This window comes from Pteropus medius, unplaced genomic scaffold (genome assembly GCF_902729225.1).
Source record: "Pteropus medius unplaced genomic scaffold, Ma_sr-lr_union100, whole genome shotgun sequence".
In the NCBI taxonomy this organism is placed as follows: Eukaryota; Metazoa; Chordata; class Mammalia; order Chiroptera; family Pteropodidae; genus Pteropus; species Pteropus medius.
This window is the reverse complement of record NW_024340696.1, coordinates 14,787,560-14,810,451: the sequence shown is the minus strand read 5'-3', so window position 1 is coordinate 14,810,451 and position 22,892 is coordinate 14,787,560. Positions and strand designations below refer to the sequence as shown.

Below are 22,892 nucleotides of genomic sequence, written 5' to 3'. Positions count from 1 at the left end.
ACACCCACAATATACTAGAAAAGACATATTCAGAGTCATATTAGAAAATTTCTTGTATGTTTCTCTTTGTCAGTTTAGAAACAGCCTTCATGTTTTCAGCCTGACACCAGAAATGACTATCCTTGAGATGCCCTTCTCTTGTGAGTGCCTCCTCCTTCAGTCATATTTAAGGGCTAAGATTTTATAAGAGTAATGCTGGCTCATGGACAGAGCTGGATTGGTGGTTCTCCTGTGGGAACAACTCTGAAACTCCCTCTTCTCCCTCTACCAGTCAATCTTATCATACACTCAAACACATTTACCTTTTACTGTAGCTCAGCCCCCGTGGGTGACATTTCTACCAGAAGAAATTGGGAGGCAGCAGTCCAAAGCATTGACTTCTTGCTCTGTGATTTATGATTATGTGTATTTTTATCTCTATTAAATTGTAATCTCCTGGAAGGCAGGATCCTGGATTTTTTTTTTAGTACAGTGCCTATGAGCCATAGTTGTCTCTTCATGAATATTTATCAACCAAATTAATGCGACAAATTTAAAAAGTCCATAATTACGGAGTTTAATCTTCCCTCCTCTTCCCCTAGCACAGTGCCTGACACATGGTAGGTGGAAATTATGTATTTTTTTAGTGAAGGACCAAGGTTATGAATGAGTCCATGGACAGATGCTTCCTTGGGGCCAAATTAAAGGCTAAGCAAACCTTTTTCAATTAGGAGTGAGAGAAAAGTGATGACTTCTAGTTATTTTTCTTTAGGCCACCAGGAGTAATGCCCTAAAAGTGGTTGTTTATTTTGGATGGCAAAAGCTAATCAGAAGCTATTTTCTTTATTTTTATATTCAAATGTCTATAAAATAGAAAAACACCAGAGACCTATTCATTGTTCACAAATGATCTATGGGGTAATAATGAGCTTGCTTTTCCAGCTGTGCTGCACTTTGGTGCTATCCTGGGTTTAATTGAAAATATGCTGTGACCTTGGTTTTGTTCACTGGGCATGAGGGAGTCTAACTGGCATGAGGCCTCTTAAGAGCTCCCTTTTAACAAATGTCATTTAGCTAATTTGGGGTTCGCCTGTGGGAAGTAATGTGTGAAGTCCTGCAAAAACCAAAATGCATATTATTTGCATGCAATTCACATGAAGCTAATATTTCCCCCCCCAAAAAAGATTAACTTTTTATTTTGCCATACCTATTTGTCGAATTCTAAATGCTATCAGTATGATAATAGTATTGTCCCTAACAGTCTCATGTTTCATCAAAATTAAATAAACAGCTTGTGAATTGCAGTCCAAAAAATGTCTGTGTTCCACTCTCAACTTAAGGGGTTTCCATAGAAACCGTGGGCAGCAAGTTTAACTGACATTTATTGGACTTGAGGCTATATGCAGCATTGATATCTGTCTGTTTTCCTCTCTGTCACTCTGTGTTTGTCTCCTTCTCTTCCTTTAACCCTCACAATTCTCTCCTCCTCCTCCTTTTCCTCCTCCCCTTTCTCTTATTAGCAATGAGGAAGTAATTTGGACTCAGTTAGATTTAACAAATGCAATAATACTAAAATGAACTCTGATACTTAAGTGTAATTGTGTTATTAGCTGGAAATGTTTTTCTTCAAAAACAAAAGAATTGAGAGTGAAGTTCTCTAAAGTAGCATATGCTGGTAAGAAGGAACCCAGTGGAAAGTTTGCAGTCTACATATCACAGTCCACATGCATAGTCTAGCCATGGATTTTCCTTGACTTAGTCAACACAGACTGATGTTTCTCTTCAATCCTAATTTTCAGTCTTCTAAATGGAGCACAAAATCATTGTGCAGATCATATTTCAAGAGAAAAGAGGAATTTACTTAAGAAAAGAAAACGCATACTATACATTTATTGTTTACCTACTGTGTGCAAGATATTTTGCTAGGTACTTTCACTTAGGTTATCTTAGTTAATCCCACAAAATTCACTGTCAGGCCGGAAAAAGGATCTGGAGCTAGTGCTTGAAGTTCAGGCCCCACAATGGGCGTGGCTGTAAAGCTTTGGGTAGAGTGCTGAAATGTTCTTGGTTTCTCAAAGACAAAATGAATATAAGCACTCCTAAGAAATGAGGTTATATTCAGATTAGATATGATATTGTAGCCAGTATACTGTGATAGTGATGTTCTCCTCCAACCTGTTAGAAATGAGGAAGAGAAGTTGCCGAAAGAGTAAGTCATCCAAAGGTAGAAGGTGTGCGTGTACATTACAGTGGTTACCAGGGATCGGTGTAGACGAACCTGGGATCAATTATTCATGTGATTTGGGGTAACTGACAAATTAACAGCGCATGTACTTCATGCAGTCATTATGAGGATTAAATAAAACTGTATATGTAAAGTACTTAGTGAGTGTCACATAGAAAGCTGTGTTTTGTGCTCTGTTTCCCTCTATCCCTCACCTTTTTGAATCATTTTATTTTTAGTATGGATTCAAAGTAAAAAGATGATGGGTTTCCAAAGTCTATGTAATACTTATAGTTTAAAATTTTCTCACAATTCATAAACTGTCTCAAGTTATCCTGATAACAATGAGAAAAGAAAGACAGAAAATATTACACCTACTTTACAGGTTAGCTTAAAGAAGATCCAGAGTTGTTATTGACAGGATCTCCACATAGTAAAAGAGGAAGATGAGGTTTTATCTAGTTCTCTAAAGTTCTTCTTACAATTAAAACTCTCAAAGTCCATTATTGTTAATTTGAGTCAAATGTTCATGAGCTTTAAGGCTTAAATCCAGCAGATATTAATTCATCTTTCTTACGAATGATGAGAGGAAGAAAATTTTGGCGAGGAAGGAAAAAAAGAAGTAAGGAGAGGATCATTTCAAAATCTGTCTCTCTCAGACCTCTTTCCAGGTCATTATCCCAGGAGACATGCAGAATTACAATTCTTGGTCTCAGGAAAAGAGGAGGCATTGATTTTGCACAGCAATGTGCTTTAGTGTTTCTGGTTGGGAAAAAAGGCTGAGATGAGAAGAAAAAATTCAAAAGAAGTCAGGTATCAGTCAGAGATGTTGATGAGAACCTAGTGAATTCAGAAGAAAGTATACAACTGGGACAAGGGTGTGATGGAGAATGATTGCTGGAGTGATCGTTGACATACACACGTACACATGGGTGCACCCACATAAACACATCCACATTTACACAGGATTAATTAGAATGGACATTTCTTTTAAATTATAATCCTTTTTATGGCCTCAAAGAGCTCATACTAGGAGATAAAATGTTAGCTTCACCATTGTTATTTGTTGTATGTTTGTTTTATTACTAGAACGTTTATTCCGTATTGTCTTTGAAAGAATCTCTGTAAGCCCCTTTCTCCATTGTGTGCGTATTAGCTTAGTTAAAACTAAATAATATAATTCCTAAAGCCACTTAGTCAGATACACAAGAATAATAGTATGTCACAATGTGCTGAAAGCATATGAACGAGTAGTGGTGTGGCAGGCAACCCCTCTGTATTGTGGAAATCCCTCTTTTGCACAGGATTCCTCACAAACATTGTGCGACATGTGGCACCATTGCCAAATTAGTACATCTTAATCTCTTTCTTATGTCTATAGATAAAACTGAATTACAAATAGAAATGTAAATATTTTTCTTCTCTTCCCTAATGGATCATCTTGGTAGCTTTGGGGTTGAGGAGAACGGGTAAGAAAGGAATCTCTCTGGATTCTTGAGCAGGGTCAACAAACTTTTTGTAGACAGCCAAAGAGTCAGTATTTTAGGCTTTGTGAGCCACATAGTCTTTCACAACTACACAATTCTGCTTTAATGTGAAAGCAGCTGTAGATAATACATAGATGAATGGGTGTGTAAGCATTCCAATAAAACTTTATTGACAAAAACAGGTGGTGGTTCAGATATTGCCTGTGGGCAGTGGTTTGCCAACTACTGATCTTAAGAATTTTGCCTGCATCTCCAACTACTTTCTATTTCTGTTGACATGGCAGTTACAGCTTAAAAGATAGGACTGGAGAGTGTAGGACTGACAACCATTATCATACTCTACCTTATTTTGTGGATTTTACTTTTTGTCATGCTTACTTTTTATTAAAATTTATCTTGTCAGTATTTCTTGAGCATAGGAGAACACATATTCTGTCTGCACTTTATAGAAAGGTACAAAAAGTTTAAGTGGCTTGCACTGGTATCATCCAGCATCTATAATATTCACCTATAATAACATCATTGTGTTTTTTTCAATTGGATTATTCTTTCTAAAATGCATCCTTTAGAGAATTAAGAAAAGTGGTGGCGGAAGTAACCAAGAATTATTTTCATTATCCAAACTAAGAAAAAGTAGTTAACTAATGACTTCAATAGAGACATGCACAAGCTTCCCTACTTCCTTATCTCATTAAGATACTACAGGGGACCAAGTTCCTTATTGCTTTTTATGTATATTCCTGATTTTTTTCGTGATTTACTTAAGGATATAATGCATTGTAGACAAATGAATACAGAAAAATAGAGGGAGTTCTTGCTTTGCCCGGTACTGTGTTAACTGAAGCTTGTTCATATTGGAACTGAGTCCTCATTTTGCAACGTTCCATGGTAACTGAGAGCGAATCTGTTATAAAAGCATTGTACCAAAAAGAGTTCTTGGTTCCGGTATACGTGACTTATGGTTAACACGGCACCAAGCAAAATGAGAATGGACTTCAGTAAATAAATAAGAATCCCATTTCCACATGTCTGCATTTACTGTATAATTCCCTTTTTTGTGGTCATTAAGGGGAAACAAAGAAATCACTGATTACAGTCATTTCCATTATCTGACATGTCATCCCCAAGGATTCCTCATTATGCAATGTTAACAGTGTCGAGGTTACTTGAAACCAGTTCCCGTTCTAATTAGGAGGCCATCCCTGCTATCTACATTCTGATTAAATGACGTTGCCTGGAAATCACAGTAAGAGTCTACTCTATTTCCTCCCCTTTCTCAGATCTCGTAAACACAGACTCAATTAAAGAGAGTTTCCTTATCAGGTTTTTATGGGTCATTTTTGCGAATTTATTAAACTCTTAAGTCATGCTGAAAACTGGAAGGCAGTGGCTCCGAGGTCTTCAGTGGGACCCAGGACTACATGTGCAGGACTTGTTCTGATGCTTTAGGGAGCTGAAAGAGAAGTCAGAGCAGCCGATGATGGGTCATGAATCAAGGGACCTGGTGAAGTATGATGGCGTCTCACAGAGTAAGGATTGCAGAACAGAGATATGAAAATTATGATGCCATGTCAGCTTGTATTTTAGGTAAGAGCAAAGCCTAGTCCAGGCCCTCATTATTTCATACCCGATTATTGAAATAATTTCTTAGTTGACCTTTAAGTCTTACAGTACACTCTTCCCTATTTTCCATATTATTGCAAATCTGCTTTTTCAATATTCTTTTCGTTTTCCTATTCCTTTCTAGCAAAAAGGGAAAATATCAAGTCCCTACAATCCCATCTCATGACTCGATATAGAATCTAAATTCTTTTGTCTATTTTTCAGTATCTGGGGTTATTTTACTTATCTTTATTAGTATATATCTCTAATAGAAGATATATACTTGTGCCCCTCTCTGCCCTATACTCATATTCACTTTCCCGTATTTCCCACCCACTACATGCCTGTTTTCCAATGAACTCTTTCTCTTCTCTCTCTCTTCTCTCTCTTAGTGTGTGCTCCTAAAATTGTTCATTCTTCTCTAGCACTTCCTGCTGTATCATAGTTCCCTATTTACTGGCTTATGATTCCCGCTGCACTGTGAGATTCTTGGTGGGAGATACTTGACCCTAAGGGTCAAGAATTGAGCACTGTTCATAATACTTAGTAGGCACTCAGCAAATATTGAAGGGATAAATGCCTATGTTTTTCTATCTCTCTTAGAATGTTAGATCTTTTGCTTATCTAAATGTACATATCTTACTAAATCTCATGTCCACATAGCCTTTGCTATCTGTTCAAAACTCACTGATTTCCCCTGAACACTGGACTACTTACAATTATCCACATAATCATGTACACAGTCACTCAGTGTTAAGACCTAGGCATTGGTGTTATGAATCTGTTGTTTATGTTAGGCTTGTTTTGGCACGGCATTTCAAATGATTGATGATAGGGAATTACCAATTCCAAGGAGTTCCCTCGTAGGTAAAGTTCACACAGCATGGGTGAACATACTTAAAATCATATATTATTAGGGCTGAAATGACTTTAGATAGTCCCTTTCCCAGCACTCTCCTATTAAGTGAATCCCAGATATGTTTAGTGCTTTGCCTTAGTTTCTGTCTAGGAAATTAGGGCTTTGTACAGTTTAATAATAAACAGGGAAGAGAGTACTTGGTAAAACATTGGAAGGTAGTTTTAAAATCCAAATGGCCCTATAATTGTGGTACTTATTCTCTTTAGATTCCTTGCATGGCAATTTAAATTGCATTACTCATTACAAAAATCCATATGCCTTTTGGATGCTACTGTTGAGTTGTTTGTTTTCAACCTATAAAGGCCATGATGACCTCGTACAGGGCATTTCCTAAGAATTAATGAGCAGGTGGGAGTTAATGGTTATCAGCTCCTCCCAGCTAGTCATCCATCCAAAGGAAGCATGGGAAGCAAAGTCATTAACTGCATTACCGACTTCTGAAATCAAATCCTTCTCTACCCGCTTTGTCAAGGACTTATATTTAGGATGGGCTTGTTAGATTATTTAAATATTCTTTAGTTACTTGCTTTGTCCTTAACCCAGACAGGAAAATGTATAGATATTAATACTAACATATAAATATATGTAAAAAGAAAAATAAAAGAATAACCATTAGCCTCTGTGGACTGACAGGAGAATGTCAGGATGAGAAAAGTAATTTTCCATAGTTTGATTAAACATAACTTGAAATATTCAGCTTCTTTAATTTGCTATTCTTTTATTCCCATTTTGAACTCAGATTCCGTGGAGAGAATCATCCTATTGTACATCCTGAGAGGCTAAAACACATGTCCAATTTCTGCAGTTTAACCTCATCCAATGTTAATTTTTTTTTTTTCTTATTGGGATTTTGGTTGTAATTCTTTTAATGGAATACAATTTTTTTCTCATTGATCCCTATTAAATAGTTGATCTTTACTAATATTAATAAACATGATATTTTCTTCTTTGGCCTCAGTCACAATTACCCCAAATATTCTAAGACATTGATGAACAGTACCAATTCAATTACACTATCTCAGTGCATTTTCCCTTGAGGAATAAACGATGGCAAAATTAAGAAAAGTTGTAGAACAGGGATGTTCCCATTTCTTTCTGTTGGGGAAGTTTGGGAACCCATTTCATCATGCAGTGCCCTTATTCTTACATTGACACAAATTCTTTAAAGAAATGACATGGAGTGACAAATTCTCAGCTGAGTACCAGTGATTAAAGTGTGTGGCAAGGATCATTGTCACCAGGGAAGACTTCATTCCAGCACCTTTCCCAAAGGATATTTGTCTTGAAGAATTTACTCAAATCTGGGTCTAGTCCTTGGTTTTTTACTCTCCAAAATTTGATTTTTGTAGCTTGTCATAAGTAGGTTGTAGTCACATTTACCAACACATAAGAAATAGATATATAGAGCAGAATGCCCATTTGCTGTATTATAGCTAGAACTATAATAGACCCTTCAAGTACTTCATTCTGTCAATTTTTTTCATGTAGAACTTAATGTTTTTGAAGTCATATACCTCTTAGAGAATGTGATGATAAAACCAATGAATAATCTTCCTATGAAAATACACAATCACACTTCTATAAAAATTTGCATATAATTGCAAGAGTTTCAAAAATTATTTGAAATCCATTCATGAAATTCTTATGAACCCATGGATTGAACTATGCATTTTTATGGGAAAAATTATAAATAAAGTGGTTGATGAAAAATCAAAGTAAGAAAACAATTATATAATTCAAATTACTTTAGCATCAAGTTATAATAGTCTGATGTATTAATCATTTTCTATATTTGGACTTTAGTTGTTACCAGAATTAGACAGATAAAAGTAACAATAACAACAACAAATATTCATACAGCATTGATTGTATGCTAGGCATTGTTCTTCTTAATATATTAACTCATGTATTCTCACAACAATAGGGTATATAAATCAGAATATCCAAACTCTTGGAAGTTTCACAGATGGGCACTACACACATTACTATCTCCAATTTTTTTTAAAGTCTCTATATTTTATTAGCATCCACTTAATTATATAAGTAGTTGGTAATCTACAATAACTATTATTTTCTTGAATCTATGGATTCTTTCTCTTTCCTTCCTTCCTTCCATTCTTTCTTTTAATCTTTCTTTTATTTCTTTCATTTAATATATGCATATTTAGTATATACAATGAAATCTGGATATGGTATTTAGGATACAGCTTAATGCTGGTAAAGATAAATCTTTACCCTAATCAAATATTTTCAATCACACATTTGCATGTTGATTGTTAGTAATCCACTTCTTCACAATGTTAATTTATAAGTTTTTGTTTGCTTGTGGTGTAGGGAAAGGCAAGAAGCCTTCCTTTTTTGAGGCCTCTCTTTACCATTTATACTATATTGTACAGCATTTTTGTTTTTTTTGGTACATATAAGTGATCTCTTATAAACAGACCTTCATACATTATTTGTTATTATAAAATTAGTTTATCATTCTGGCTTCTGATTGTGAATTGAAACGAGGGCTAAATTCATTAGTGTAATTCAGCAAATATTTACTGAATGCCTAGACATAATCCAGTTCCTCTCCTTAGGAAGTTTATGATTAAATAGGTCAAATGCTTTCTTAAACATTTCTATTCAAACATAGATTTGATGAGTGCTATAATCTTGGCATTGCAGACACTTAGAGGAAGGATGTATTAATACTGGCCAGTGAGACCAAAGAAAATCTAGTAGAAATTGTCATTGTAAAATTGGCTCTAAATTCAGGTACAATTTTGGAAGAAAAATCAGAGTAGGACGTTTCGGGACATGGGAAAAGCAGAAGCAAGGCTCTGAAAAGAAAGTAGAGGGTCTATTTTTAGAATCAGAAACAGACTGCAGCCTAGACTGTATTATGGAGAACAGTGGGAGATAAGACTGGGAAAACAGTATGGCACAGCATCCTGGAGTGTCTTGCATGTCATACTAAGGCGGTAGTTTTCAAGAGGGCAAATTTGTCCCCCAAGGAACATTTGCTAATGTCTGAAGATACTGTAGATTGTCACAACTGGGGGTGCTACTGGCATCTAGTGGGTAGAGGCAGTAAGGGATTTAGACTTTATTCTGTAAGCAATGGGGAACTATTGGTGGGTTATGTTTTCCTGAATTGTGATTGTCTAGGTCACTGTCTGCTGTTACACTAAATCTGCAAAGTGTTACTTTGAAGATCTCCCCCCAGGAAAAACATAAAATGGAAATACCAATTATGGAGATAAAGAATAGCATGTAACAGTCATTCGATGGCCCTGAACCAGAGAAAAAAAGAAAACGAAAAGCAAGATTAAAAAAAAGAGAAGTTTTTATGCATTAATAGGGCTCCAGACTCAAACCTGTTACTGCAAAGGAGGAATGCAGGTACTGTTACAAACAGGCACATTTCTGATCATTGGTACAGTCTGATTTCATTTCCTAAAGAATGAATTATCAAGTAGTGTATGGAGCTTGAGGTTTTAAGCATTTTTCTTGGGTTATGCATTTCACTAAACCAACACAGCAAGCAGCTATCATAAAAATACAAACATATCCTTGAACATCTTAAATCCCACCCTTTAATTTGAGAAACAAGTCAGTCATCTATATTTCATTTCTTCATAAATAATCAACCTCAAAAAGTGAATATGATCAAAAGAATTCATAAGTAGCCAGAAACTTCATGCCAGATATATGTAGCTCTCTTGCATCATGTGAGGCTAAACAAGCAGGAAAACACAAATTAATTTTATTTTTAGCTTTGCTAAGCTGTTGGCTATATTTCTGGGTCTGCTTTTCTAACATAAAGTAGATTTGACTTTTTGTTGCTAAGATAAAGTTGGAGCTGCCACCACCTACACCAGTCCCTTGCCTATTCCAACTTGTTCCTTTGGATTGCGACAGAAGACTTAAGAGATGAGTTCCAGAAGCAGGAATGTGATGATCAAGAGGCTCTTCCATTTTAAAGGACATTTGAAGACTTTTGACTTCCTGCCTGTAAGAATTCTTATTCTCTGCTCTAAGTAGTTTGATCTAATGGAGCGACCCAAAAGCTGAGTCAAACATTCGAAGTTCTAAAGCGCATGTAGGTGCAATCAATGTGAAGAAGCAAATTATGAAAACTCATGCATCATCTGTGTTGGAAATTTTAAGGCAATTGTGTTATTTTTAGTCATATACAGCAGAGGGCATTGTTTGGCCAAACTTAAAAAAGGACTGCTATTGACAATAATAGATAAAGAGAAAGAAATAAGGAAGACTTCCATATAAAACAAAAGCCAAAAACCTAAAGAGAGCAAGGAAACAATGAATTGACCTTTATATGCCCTTTTCTCCCTAACTTTTCTTTGTAGAAAGGACTTCTATGAAAATAACTGAAAACTAGACAAGCATTGTTGCAGAAATTGACAAAATTCCTACTGTGTGAGTTGAACTCTTAAATGCCGGTGATCAATTAGTGAATATGACATCATTTAGGTCCTCGATAAATTTGTACTATCTACTTTAACTATCTACTGCTTACATACCCATTAATTATTCATTCATGCATTTAACAAATGTTTGATGAGTACTTTTTTCTAGGTGAATGCCATTCAATAGGGAATGTTAACTTAACATTCCACTGCAATGAGACAGGCATTAAGAAAATAAATATCTAAATATATGAAAAATATCAAATAATAAGTACTATGATAAAAATTAAATAGGGTGATGTGATTGACGGTGATAGAGTGCCTACTTAGGCTGGGTGAGCAAGAAGGCTTTCTGAGAAAGTAAAACCTAAAGGAAACCCTGAATGACAAGGAAAACTAACCATGCAAAAAATCAAAAGACATGTGTTGCAGGCAGAGGGAACCTAGTACAAAGGTCCAGAGTGGGTGGAGGCAGGACTCTTGGAGTGTTTGTGGAATGAAGAAAGTCCATTGAGGTTTGAGAGAGAAGGAGGGTGAAGAAAGACGAAAGTTAAGAGAAGCAGGCAGGTGTCAGATGATCATTTGTTAGAGGTCAAAACAGTTTGCATTTTGTTCTTAAATAATATAGAACTAATAGGAGCATTTTAACTGAAGAACGACATGAACATATTTATATTTTTAAACTTCATTCTAAAAGCTAGATGAAGAATTAATTGTGGTAAGGCAATTGCAAAAGCAGAGAAACTGGTAAAAGGGTGTTTCAGTGGTCCAAGGTGGAAATAAAGATAATTTGGTCTAGAAAAGGACAATGAACAAAAGTTGATGGATCAGTTATATTTTAGTAGTAGAGTCAGAAGAATAGTGGTATGCTGGATGTCAATAAAGAAAAAGAAAGTCAAGGAATATTTTTACATTTTTGCTTTGAGCAACCGGGTGTGTGGTAGTAGCATTTAGGGAGGCACGCGGGTGGGTTTGAAGATTTGCTTTCAGTCTATGCTATGCCATTTGGTGAATGCAATCATCTAAATATCTGCTAATGTTATCATCATCGCTTCTACCTGAGGAAGGTAAGGCCAGTTTACCAAAGACCAGTCAGTAATACTAAGTAATACTAAGCCAACACTCCAACCCTCCTCATTAAATTTTAAATCTGTTTTTGTCCCTCTAGGTTTTGCTATATAGATTGTGTGTGTGTTGCATGTGTGGGGGGTACTTTCTATGCTTGAGCATTGTTCCAAGTTGGAAAGTACAGGATGTTGTCAGGGAACGCTCACTGAGTGTGTGTTTAGTAGTCCTTTGAGCACAGTTTACAGAGTAGATGTGAGCAGTATGGGCAATCAGATGCCTCTTTTCTAAGAGTTGCACATCAGAGTTTCCAAAATGATATCCTGCTTGCTCTGCGTACACTGATATTTTTTAATGCAACCACATACGGATTTTGCCTTCATTGCGTTTCATATTCCTGCAAGATTTCAACTAAGGCTGAATTATATGACCTATATAATTCATAGTCAGATAATCAGATTAAAGATCAGTTCCATTCAGTTCTAAAGAAATGCAAGAGACGTTGATTATTAAAGTCATCTGATTTTTCCATCGATCAATCTTCTCTTTCCAATTTCTTTTACACACAAGGGCAGAACCTTCCTAAAACAATGCTCTCAACATGTCCTTTCCTGCGTAAGAGTGTGGAGTGTCTTCCTAAGTCTCTTTATTGAAGCAAATCCGGGCTCGTCAGCAGGCATGTCGTGCTCTTCAATTGGGCCAACTTAACGATCTAAATTCTGCGTTGTCAACTCTCTGTTTCCATTAAGTCAGCTTCCTTGTTATTTTGTGCTCTTACTCCTCTGCTTTTACAGTAGTAGTTTCCCTCCTCCACCACCACCCTGCCTCTTCTTAAAACTTTTTCTGATTATCTGTGTCTATTCTGATTTCCAACAAGGTTTTATGGTATTTAGGTATTAAATACATTGACTCGCATTAGTGCATAGATACATACATGAACACTTTTTATTTGTATGTGTACTCATACATTTGTATTATAGCTCCCACAAGATTATGAAGTTTTAGAAGGTATGGCCAATTTGGCTCCTTTATAATACTTATTTTAGATGTTCCAGAACATACAACATGTCAGCCACAGATTTTTTTTTCCCTTCCTGCTTTTCTTTTTACTATATCATTCTTTTGACTCACTTATTTTTTTACCATCTAATGATATTATAATATTGCCACCTCTAAACATTAAACACATGCATTCTTTTACTATAAGCCACATAAGTCTTCTAAAGAAAAATGAAAATGCAGCCCCAGGTGTTTTGTTTTGTTTTCTGTTTTTTTTTTTTTTCCTAAATCTCAATTTCTTAAAATCTCAAAATTTTCTAGAAACATTGGTCAATGTATTTAGCCAAAGATCTTCCTTTTGACTTGACAATTGAGTTCCTGGGTTATAGCCATTTAAATGTTCTATCCTTTCCATTATATTTGCCTAGAGGGTCAGCCCTAAGCATGTTTACAAAAATTTTATTTTCTCTGATAATCTGCAGAACCTTGTACCCTGCATAAAGGGTGGAGAAAGCACAAGAGATTTGCAAAATTGGGTTTGAAATGAGAAAAAAATGAACTAAATTAGGAAATATTTGTGTGATAAATTTGATTTGGAGAGGTATTATTTAATTTGTTGTTTTTCCTTTTCCTGTGTATTCTAGCATTCTTTAAAATTTAAAGAGATATCCAGAGAAATGATTACAGCAGAAAGCCTTCTTAGTGTTATGGGGATAAGCCTCACTTCCTTTCTTAAAAGCAAATCACTTTGTTTCCTTTGGTAGGTCTCAGATTTATAATGGTATAAGAAATCAGAATTTTTTTACTGTCTTATTTGTCTTTGTTTTGCTATTAGTTAAGGGAAGAGGGAAATAGCAAGAGAAAGAGACAAGGAGAGGGAGAAAAAAGGAGAGAGAGAGATAGAGAGAAGAAAATGAATGTGAAAGTATCAGGATAGATTTAACTGTTAGTAACCAGAAAAATAATTTTTTTTATATGGTAAGGAATTGATTATTTTATATAATAAAAAAATACGGAGAAAGGACAGTTTCAGAATTCATTAATTCATCCGCTTATCACAATATCAGGAATGTGAATTCTTTCCCTCTGTCCATTTTCCTTCCTTGGCATTTCAGCTTTGTCCTCAGTCGGCCTCCTCTCCTGGCCACAAGATAGCCGCCACAACTCTAGGCATCTCATACTCACAAGGATATCCAGAAACAGAATAAAGAACTACTTCTTCCCCATGTTCTTCTTCTCATTTGTGGGAGAAAAAAGTTTACCTGAACTCTCACATCTCATTGGTCGAATTGTGTCACATGTCCAGACCTAATCAGTCTCTGACAGTAGAAATGGTACAGCCAACATTGGTTTAGACTAGAGTTCAGCAAACTGGAGTCCAAAGTTTATCCCGCCACCTGTTTTCATATGCCTTGTGAGCTAAGAACGTTTTGAATTTTTGAATAGTTCAAAAAATTTTTTAGAGTATTTTGAGACCTGTGAAAATTATGAAATTCAAATTTTATATTTCAAATTTCAGTGTCCATAAATAGTTTACCTGGAACACAGCCATACTCATTCATTTACCTTTTGTCTATAGCCACTTTCAAGCTATAATGGCAGAGATAAGTAGTTGCAAAAAGAGACCATATGGCCTATAAAGACTGAATATTTACTATCTGTCCCTTTATAGAAAAAGTTTGCCTAGTCCTAGCTTAAACTAAATTCTATTCACCCATCAGTGCTGAGTCAGTCTCTCCCAAAGCAAGTGATATATTTTTATGATTTTTTTGAAGATGGGAGTGAATTTCCTTGAACAAGGTTTTCTTGAGAAAGAGTAAGGGAGTAGGATGTCAATTAGGCAAGAGATATGGAGAAAGATAGGGGTGGAAGGGAGAGATACAGAGGTTCAAGCACATTTTAAATAAATAACCCACCTTAGTATTGTTAAAAGATGACTCTCAAAATAAATATCACCAACACAACATGTTGATAAGACAGTGCTGAGTTTATTGCTCACTGTGATAAGTGAGAATACTACCTCACAAAGGTTTGGGAGTGTCTGTGAACATTAGACCAGAATTTACTGTGAATTGGAAGTTTGATTTTTAGAAAGATTTTTCAATGTGGGAATTTGTTTAAGATTGCTTGAGAATCATGATACAGCAATACAGGATTGGTGAAAATAGCAAGATGAGGTGACAGATTCAAAGAATCTTAGAGAACAGACTTTCATTAATGCTTTCCATGACAGAGATAATGGATCTTTGGGTAAATGCCTATAAGGACAATGAAACAAATCATTTCCTTTGGCAGGTGAGTCCCAGAAGAGGGTAGAGATGCTAATAAAGAGAGTGGAAGATGAAAGTCATGTTGATGTCAGTGGTAAGGTAGGTTTGGAGGTCTCTGTATCCTGGCTGAATGTGGGGTAAATGTTTTTGGTTCTCAGTGTTTAGGGAAGTTTGTTGCTATTATATATGAGTGTGAGTGTATGTGTCACTTGGAATAGCGGGGTGGGTGGTTGTGTTCAAATTTATCTTTCTCCCACCTCACTTCCAAACTACTTCAAATGTCTACACACAATTTATGCTGAGTTAGCAATGATACTGTGCTAAACAAATCATCCCCATTAGCTATTCTCCCATGCTTAGTTTCTTCTGTATCTCTCAGTGCACTGGAGCATGGGTAGGGACAGAAAGGTCTGTTGACAAAGTCAAGATATCCTCTGGGACAAGGCTAAAAGTATTATAGTTTAATTCAAAACCCACACAAATCCATTTGTAAATAATTGCTGTCAGATGGGATTGTAATAGTGCATACCTTTAAATTGATTTCCTTTTGATGTGATAAAAACATCTTATGAAAGGGATGTTGAAACGTGGCTTTTGATGTAAAGTAACATAATTTAGATTTTAAAGTAGAAAACCTTTTGTTGATAGTAGTTTATTCAATTCAGTGCATGTAGCAAGCATTATTTGCTGTAGGTTATAAATCAGCTTTGAACCAGTTATAATTCATAAATCGTTACTTATGACTGATTTATGGGAAACCTCATTAATTGTAATAGCAAAAAAGACCTTGAAGTAAGCAAGAAGTAGAAAATAGAACAGCCTGGGGATTGAAAACTGAGAGACATGTATACTCTACATTTAATAGCAATGTATCATGTTTGCATATGTTTTACTGATGGTATGTTTCTGATCATGCCAGTTAATCCTTACCACAACTTTGAATAACAGATATTATTGTAACTCCTATCTTATATGAAAGGAAGAAATTGAGTGGCTCATCATTATATTTTTAATACATATTAACTACTTATTATATTATTACATATTGCTTATTATGAGCCAGTAACATTACATATATTAAGTGATAGCCCTAATAGGCCTTTTGAGCAGACAACAGGGCTGTTCCCCTTTTACAGATGAGGAAATTGGAGTATAGAGAGGTGAAGTAACTTTCTCAGTGACAAGGTCATGGAGATTCAAGCAGGCACATGAAATTAGGAATTCTCACAGCAGAGCTTTCTCTCTTGGCCACTGGACATGGCTGTCTCTGCTGTTTCATATTTTAAAGAGGAAAAAGATCGCGAATAGAAGAGTAAGGACTTATCTTCCCTTCTCAACCAGTTATTTCAACCTGCGTTGCCTGAGACCTTGAGATTCTGAGGATCATGGGGTAGGAGGTAGGAGGAGGAATGGAAAGGCAGGACCCTGGGACTCCAATCCTAAAAATGTCAATCAGTTAATGTATCAGAGATTTTATGTGCTATTCTTCTTTTTTCAAATTCTCAATTATCTTTAGAAGTGTGTGTTCAGTGGGAGTGAATATATGTAAAACTACACGAAGTCACACAAATGAAAATTTTTGATGGTCATGATCCGTGGACATTTACATAGCATTCTATTTAAAATGGAAACCTGAGAGGGTTTTTAAGTTCGTGTTTAAATTTACGACAAAGGCTCTAACTCAGGGTATGAAGCCTACCAGACTACATTATCACCTATAAAGCCATCAAAGTATTCATTGATGAGCAGAGTCTGCTATTTAGCAATTAGTTATTTTAAAGCGCAGATTTTATTTTTATTCAGGTATGGTGAGGCCAGCAGATCAGGAGACAGCTGCCATTAAAAAGATATTTTTTCACTCACAGTTCCCAGGAGGAGGGGGGATGCCATATCACACAGGGGCCACATGGAGAAGCACCCAGGTTGGTCTGGAGGTAGAAGGACCAAGGGGAAAATGTAAGCAAGAGTCTTTATTGTGTTTTTTTGAGGGAAAGTCAGGTACACAGACTCAGGATTGGCTAGTATGAATAATTTCAGTGGCTGGTGGACATAAGGTTTGTCCCTAATTGCCTGGTCTCTAGCCCTAGGAGGACTAGGGCAGAGGGATAGTGCCAGAGTGTAAAAGCGCCATGAGAACCCAATAAAGGATATGGTTAGGATATGGGCATCAGATTGGTTGGTTTGAGTATGAAAGGTATGCTTGTGGGCATGCGTAATACTTTTGTACAACTCACTACACTATGCAAGGAGTTGTCATTAGATAGTCACTGTTTTGACACATTTTCAGCAACCACTTTTTTTAGTTCCTATAGCATGCCAGCTACTATGTAGGCAGTAGGCTAAGAAGAGACCATCAGACTTGGTCTCTGTCCTCACAGAGTTCACAGGCTAAGGACAAATGATCCTAGTACTGGATGGTGTGACAAGTCAGCCTCGAGCCACAATAGCCTTGAGAAAGGAAGCACATCAGTCTGCCGGGAAATCCAGGGCAAGAAATAGGAACTCAGAATCTATTAGTCAAGTTTTTTTACTGCCATAGAGAAGGAGATGAAAAAAAGCCCCCGAAGCCAGAAAACAATCTATGACTTTAAACTTCACCTGGTTTTGTGGATATAGGTTTAAGGATTGTTGATGACAGAAATCTTTTGTGAGTAAGGAATCTCCATTTTTTTTTTTTTTGGAAAACAGCCTCAACTCCATCTTGTGTACTCTTTGAAACTGCAGTTGTTTACAAATGCTAATTTACATTGAGAACCTCACCACTAGCAGAAGAATTATGTCCTAAAGAAGAGCCAGCCCTTTTGCCTCAGCTCTGGGACGGTGGGCATTGAAGTGGTGGTGGAAAAACTGGGCCTACTTCTGGCATTGACTGCTCTCCAAGGCTCACTTGGAACCACAGGAGAACTTCGTAATTGTTTCTCCTTGCTACTCGTTTCTTCCAAAGCTTTTTTCTCTCCCATATTAGTCCAATATTACCATTCTTAAAAACAAAGCTGGTGAATAGTATTCCATTCTAAAACAAACCATGTCACCTGCAGGATAAAACAGTGATTCCTAGATTGACAGAACTCTTGACAGCTGGAGCTGATCTCGTCCCAGTTCTTTCTCATCCTCTTCCCCAGGCTTTCCACTCTTCTGTCACAGGGGACTTTTCACTGTCCCTTAGACTGGCATCTTTCATGTGTCCTTCTCTTGACTTAGGCTGCTCCCTCTGCCTGAATTTCTCTTTCTTTTTTTCTTTACCAACTTCTACTACAAAACAGAGATCAGGCAACCCCTTCTCTTTGAAAGTCGCCTGGTTTACCAGCACAGACTGAGTTGCTATGACATCAGTGACCTTGTGCCAATGTGGCCTGGTCTCAAGAACATATAGCATATGTTCATACATTATTGCACTTCATCTGCTTGACTGTCTGTTTCACCTTTTGCGTTGCAGTTTGCTCAGAGATAATGTTTATGTTCTTCTACTTTATATGCCCAGTACTTAGTAAAATGTCTGGCTAAGGGCAACAACAAAAACAGTAATAATAATAATAATAATAATAATAATAATAATAATAATAGAACAATGTCTGACATTTATTGAGTTCATTGTGGGAGGCATTATTCTGCACTCTTTATCTGCATTAACTAATTTTGACCTCACAATAACACAGAGGGACATGTAATATTATCATTTCATTTTGCAGTTGAGGAGATTGAGCCTTGGAGAGGGTAAGTAACTTCTCCAAAGTGACACAATAAGTACTAAATTAGTGGCTTTTTGAATTGGAATGTGGTCAGCTCCCCTTCATCCTCCCTTTATTTTTCTTTCAAAGAGATTCATAGAAGAGGTACTGTGTATTGAGATGAGAGATTTAGGAAAAGTAGTTATACAGGTGCCCAACCCATGATGAGCTAGTGGAGTGGGACATACACTGGGCGATACAGGCTCCTTTGGAATGCTTTTTTGCATTGGGAGAATTGCAGAAAGTGAGTTATTTTATTTCTCTTAAAATCAGTAAGGGTAGGGACACAACATACAAATCCTCTTATACCAAAATCTTTGTTTGTAAAAAAATATTATGTTTCATTGGAAATGATTTAATTTATGATATGTCTGCCTGTAGGTAACAATTGGCTATATTATAATGAGTTTTTGTATATGAGAATTTCTAGACAGTTACATACATTTGTGCATGTCACTATTTCAGTGTATCTTCACAGGTATCATAAGTTAAGTTGCCAGTGTTTACAGCTGAGGTCACCCCAAAGGAAAGGTATTTTCAAGAAATAAATTATAAAAATTTGTCCTTGTTCTCACAGAAACCTTTTTGTGGAGTATTTGAGATCCCACGCTCCTGGACCATTCAGATGAATATCTGAGCCCTGCTTCTATACTTACTAACCAAATGACTTCATACATGTTACTTCTATGATAAATTTCTTTATTTAGAAAATGCAGAGTATAACAGTTGCTACCTTGGAGGAGTGCTGTAAAGATTAAAAAGAATCAGGGCCTGCAAACTATGCGGTTGCAAAAGGTCCCATTCTCAGAAGGGCCCACACTTGGCTTAATGGTCTGTTGTTACTGATTTGAAATTCTTAATAATTATTAACAAGGCATACCACAGTTTCATTTTACATTGGGCCCGCAAATTGTGTAGCCATTCCTAGATAGGACTGTTTGTGGAGTCTGTAGACCATGGTGCCTAAGCACATAGAATACTCCCAAATAAAATGTCAGCTATTACTAATTTTGCAAGAGATCTTTTAATTTGTTAGGTATAGCCCCCCATATTCTATTTTCTGAACTCTTTCAATCTGTTCTGAACACTGAATCTAACGGGGGGGTATATCTCATATCTCTTCATGCATTGGGGTCACACTTGGCTAATTAACACTATATTAAGAGCCTGCACCTCATTCTTCCATTTCTCTGTGATTGCACATCTGATGGAATATGGATTGTGGATGGCTGCTAATTTGAAGTACAGAAACATTTTTCTAAAAATATGAGACACATCATTCAATGAGGGCCATTCGATTTGTTGTCTCTCAGTCTGAGAAATGTTGGCTTTAGCTTGATACACTGTACCACTGATGTTGTTCCAGAAAGATATATTGGAGGAGATCTAATACCTTTTTTTGTTGTTCTTACTGTATTGCAGACTGTTTGAACTACAGAAGGACCGACACCAGATAAATTATGAATGTTGAACAAGATGACCTTACATCCACAGCAGATAATGATAGGTCCTAGGTTTAACAGGGCCCTATTCGACCCCCTGCTTGTGGTGCTGCTGGCTCTTCAACTTCTTGTGGTGGCTGGTCTGGTGCGGGCTCAAACCTGCCCTTCTGTCTGCTCCTGCAGCAACCAGTTCAGCAAGGTGATTTGCGTTCGGAAAAATCTGCGTGAGGTTCCAGATGGCATTTCCACCAACACTCGGCTGCTGAACCTCCATGAGAACCAAATCCAGATCATCAAAGTGAACAGCTTCAAGCACTTGAGGCACCTGGAAATCCTACAGTTGAGTAGGAATCACATTAGAACAATTGAAATTGGGGCCTTCAATGGTCTGGCGAACCTCAACACTCTGGAACTCTTTGACAATCGTCTTACTACCATCCCGAATGGAGCTTTTGTATATTTGTCTAAACTGAAGGAGCTCTGGTTGCGAAACAACCCCATCGAAAGCATCCCTTCTTATGCTTTTAATAGAATCCCTTCTTTGCGTCGGCTAGACTTAGGGGAATTGAAAAGGCTTTCATACATCTCAGAAGGTGCCTTTGAAGGTTTGTCCAATTTGAGGTATTTGAACCTTGCCATGTGCAACCTCCGGGAAATTCCTAACCTCACGCCGCTCATAAAACTAGATGAGCTGGATCTTTCTGGGAATCATTTGTCTGCCATTAGGCCCGGCTCTTTCCAGGGGTTGATGCACCTTCAAAAACTGTGGATGATACAGTCCCAGATTCAAGTGATTGAACGGAATGCCTTTGATAACCTTCAGTCACTGGTGGAGATCAACCTGGCACACAACAATCTAACATTACTGCCTCATGACCTGTTCACACCCTTGCATCATCTAGAGCGGATACACCTGCATCACAACCCTTGGAACTGTAACTGTGACATACTGTGGCTCAGCTGGTGGATAAAAGACATGGCCCCCTCCAACACAGCTTGTTGTGCCCGGTGTAACACACCTCCCAATCTGAAAGGAAGGTACATCGGGGAGCTCGACCAGAATTATTTCACATGCTATGCTCCTGTGATTGTGGAGCCTCCTGCAGACCTCAATGTCACTGAAGGCATGGCGGCTGAGCTGAAATGCCGCGCCTCCACATCCCTGACTTCTGTGTCTTGGATTACTCCAAATGGAACAGTCATGACACATGGGGCATACAAAGTGAGGATAGCTGTGCTCAGCGACGGCACGTTAAATTTCACGAATGTAACTGTGCAAGATACAGGCATGTACACATGTTTGGTGAGTAATTCTGTTGGAAATACCACTGCTTCAGCCACTCTGAATGTTACTGCAGCAACCACTACTCCCTTCACTTACTTTTCAACCGTTACGGTAGAGACTATGGAACCTTCTCAGGATGAGGCACGGACCACAGATAACAATGTGGGTCCCACTCCAGTGATTGACTGGGAAACCACCAATGTGACCACCTCTCTCACGCCACAGAGCACAAGGTCAACAGAAAAAACATTCACCATCCCAGTGACTGACATAAACAGTGGGATCCCAGGAATCGATGAGGTCATGAAAACTACCAAAATCATCATTGGCTGTTTTGTGGCCATCACACTTATGGCTGCAGTGATGCTGGTCATTTTCTACAAGATGAGGAAGCAGCACCATAGGCAAAACCATCATGCTCCAACGAGGACTGTTGAAATCATTAATGTAGATGATGAGATTACAGGAGACACACCCATGGAAAGCCACCTGCCCATGCCTGCTATTGAGCATGAGCACCTCAATCACTATAACTCTTACAAATCTCCCTTCAACCACACAACAACAGTTAACACGATAAATTCAATACACAGTTCAGTGCATGAACCGTTATTGATCCGAATGAACTCTAAAGACAATGTACAAGAGACTCAAATCTAAAACATTTACAGAGTTACAGAAAACAAACAAAAAGACAGTTTATTAAAAATGACATAAATGACTGGGCTAAATCTACTGTTTCAAAAAAGTGTCTTTACAAAAAAAAAAACAAAAAAGAAAAGAAATTTATTTATTAAAAATTCTATTGTGATCTAAAGCAGAAAAAATTATGTGTATTCCTCAGAACCTGTTTTTGCTGCACTTATTTACTATTTTCCCACACCTCGTCCCTGCCTACCCTGATTGCCATATTTTTCATAGGAGATCTCAATTCCCTAAGGAACTGGTCTAGGAAATTTTGTAAGAATTCTGTTACACTTCAAGATTTTTATGGTGAATTCTAGTGGTGAGATCCAGTCTATTTTGTCTTTCTTTTTTTTCCTCTTTTATTTCTCCCCCTCATGTCCTTATGAAGTAGTCCAATGGGGAATGCAATATTAGAAATAGATTTTTAAGAGAGAATGAGGAAAAAAATGCAAGATCTTATATTTTTCATGTAATGACCTGTTCTGTATTTATGAGGAGGACCATTCAATGAAAAAGGAAACAAACAAACAAACAAACAAACAACAGATTATTTACATATGAGCATCTATAAAACCCATGATCTTTTAAACAACTCTAGAACCAGAATTTGTAGTTCGAAAGCTAAAAATAAGATTATAAATAAAATATTGTTGGTTTTTCTGTACCTGGGCACAACTCATTTGTAGTATGGCTCAAATCTGAGAAACTTGAAGGTAATTTGATTTCCTACTTTTTAAGAAAGAAAATACTACTATATTCTTCAAGCACAGCATCAGACTCTATTGGGTCC

At 37.0% G+C, this 22,892-nt stretch overlaps 1 protein-coding gene across 3 annotated transcripts in view; it reads left to right on the top strand.

Annotated features, from left to right (window-relative positions):
* LRRC4C (leucine rich repeat containing 4C) overlaps nucleotides 1-22,242 on the top strand; it is a 173,190-nt gene extending 150,948 nt beyond the window's left edge. Inside the window, exon 3 of one of the 3 annotated variants that reach the window (XM_039867325.1) lies at nucleotides 20,111-22,242. In XM_039867325.1, coding sequence (XP_039723259.1) covers nucleotides 20,153-22,075 — 1,923 coding nt within the window. In that variant the 5' untranslated portion in view covers nucleotides 20,111-20,152 and the 3' untranslated portion in view covers nucleotides 22,076-22,242. The remainder of the gene's footprint in view (nucleotides 1-20,110) is intronic. The other 2 variants (XM_039867307.1, XM_039867317.1) reach the window with 2 other exon arrangements.
* The last annotated feature ends 650 nt before the right edge of the window (nucleotides 22,243-22,892 follow it).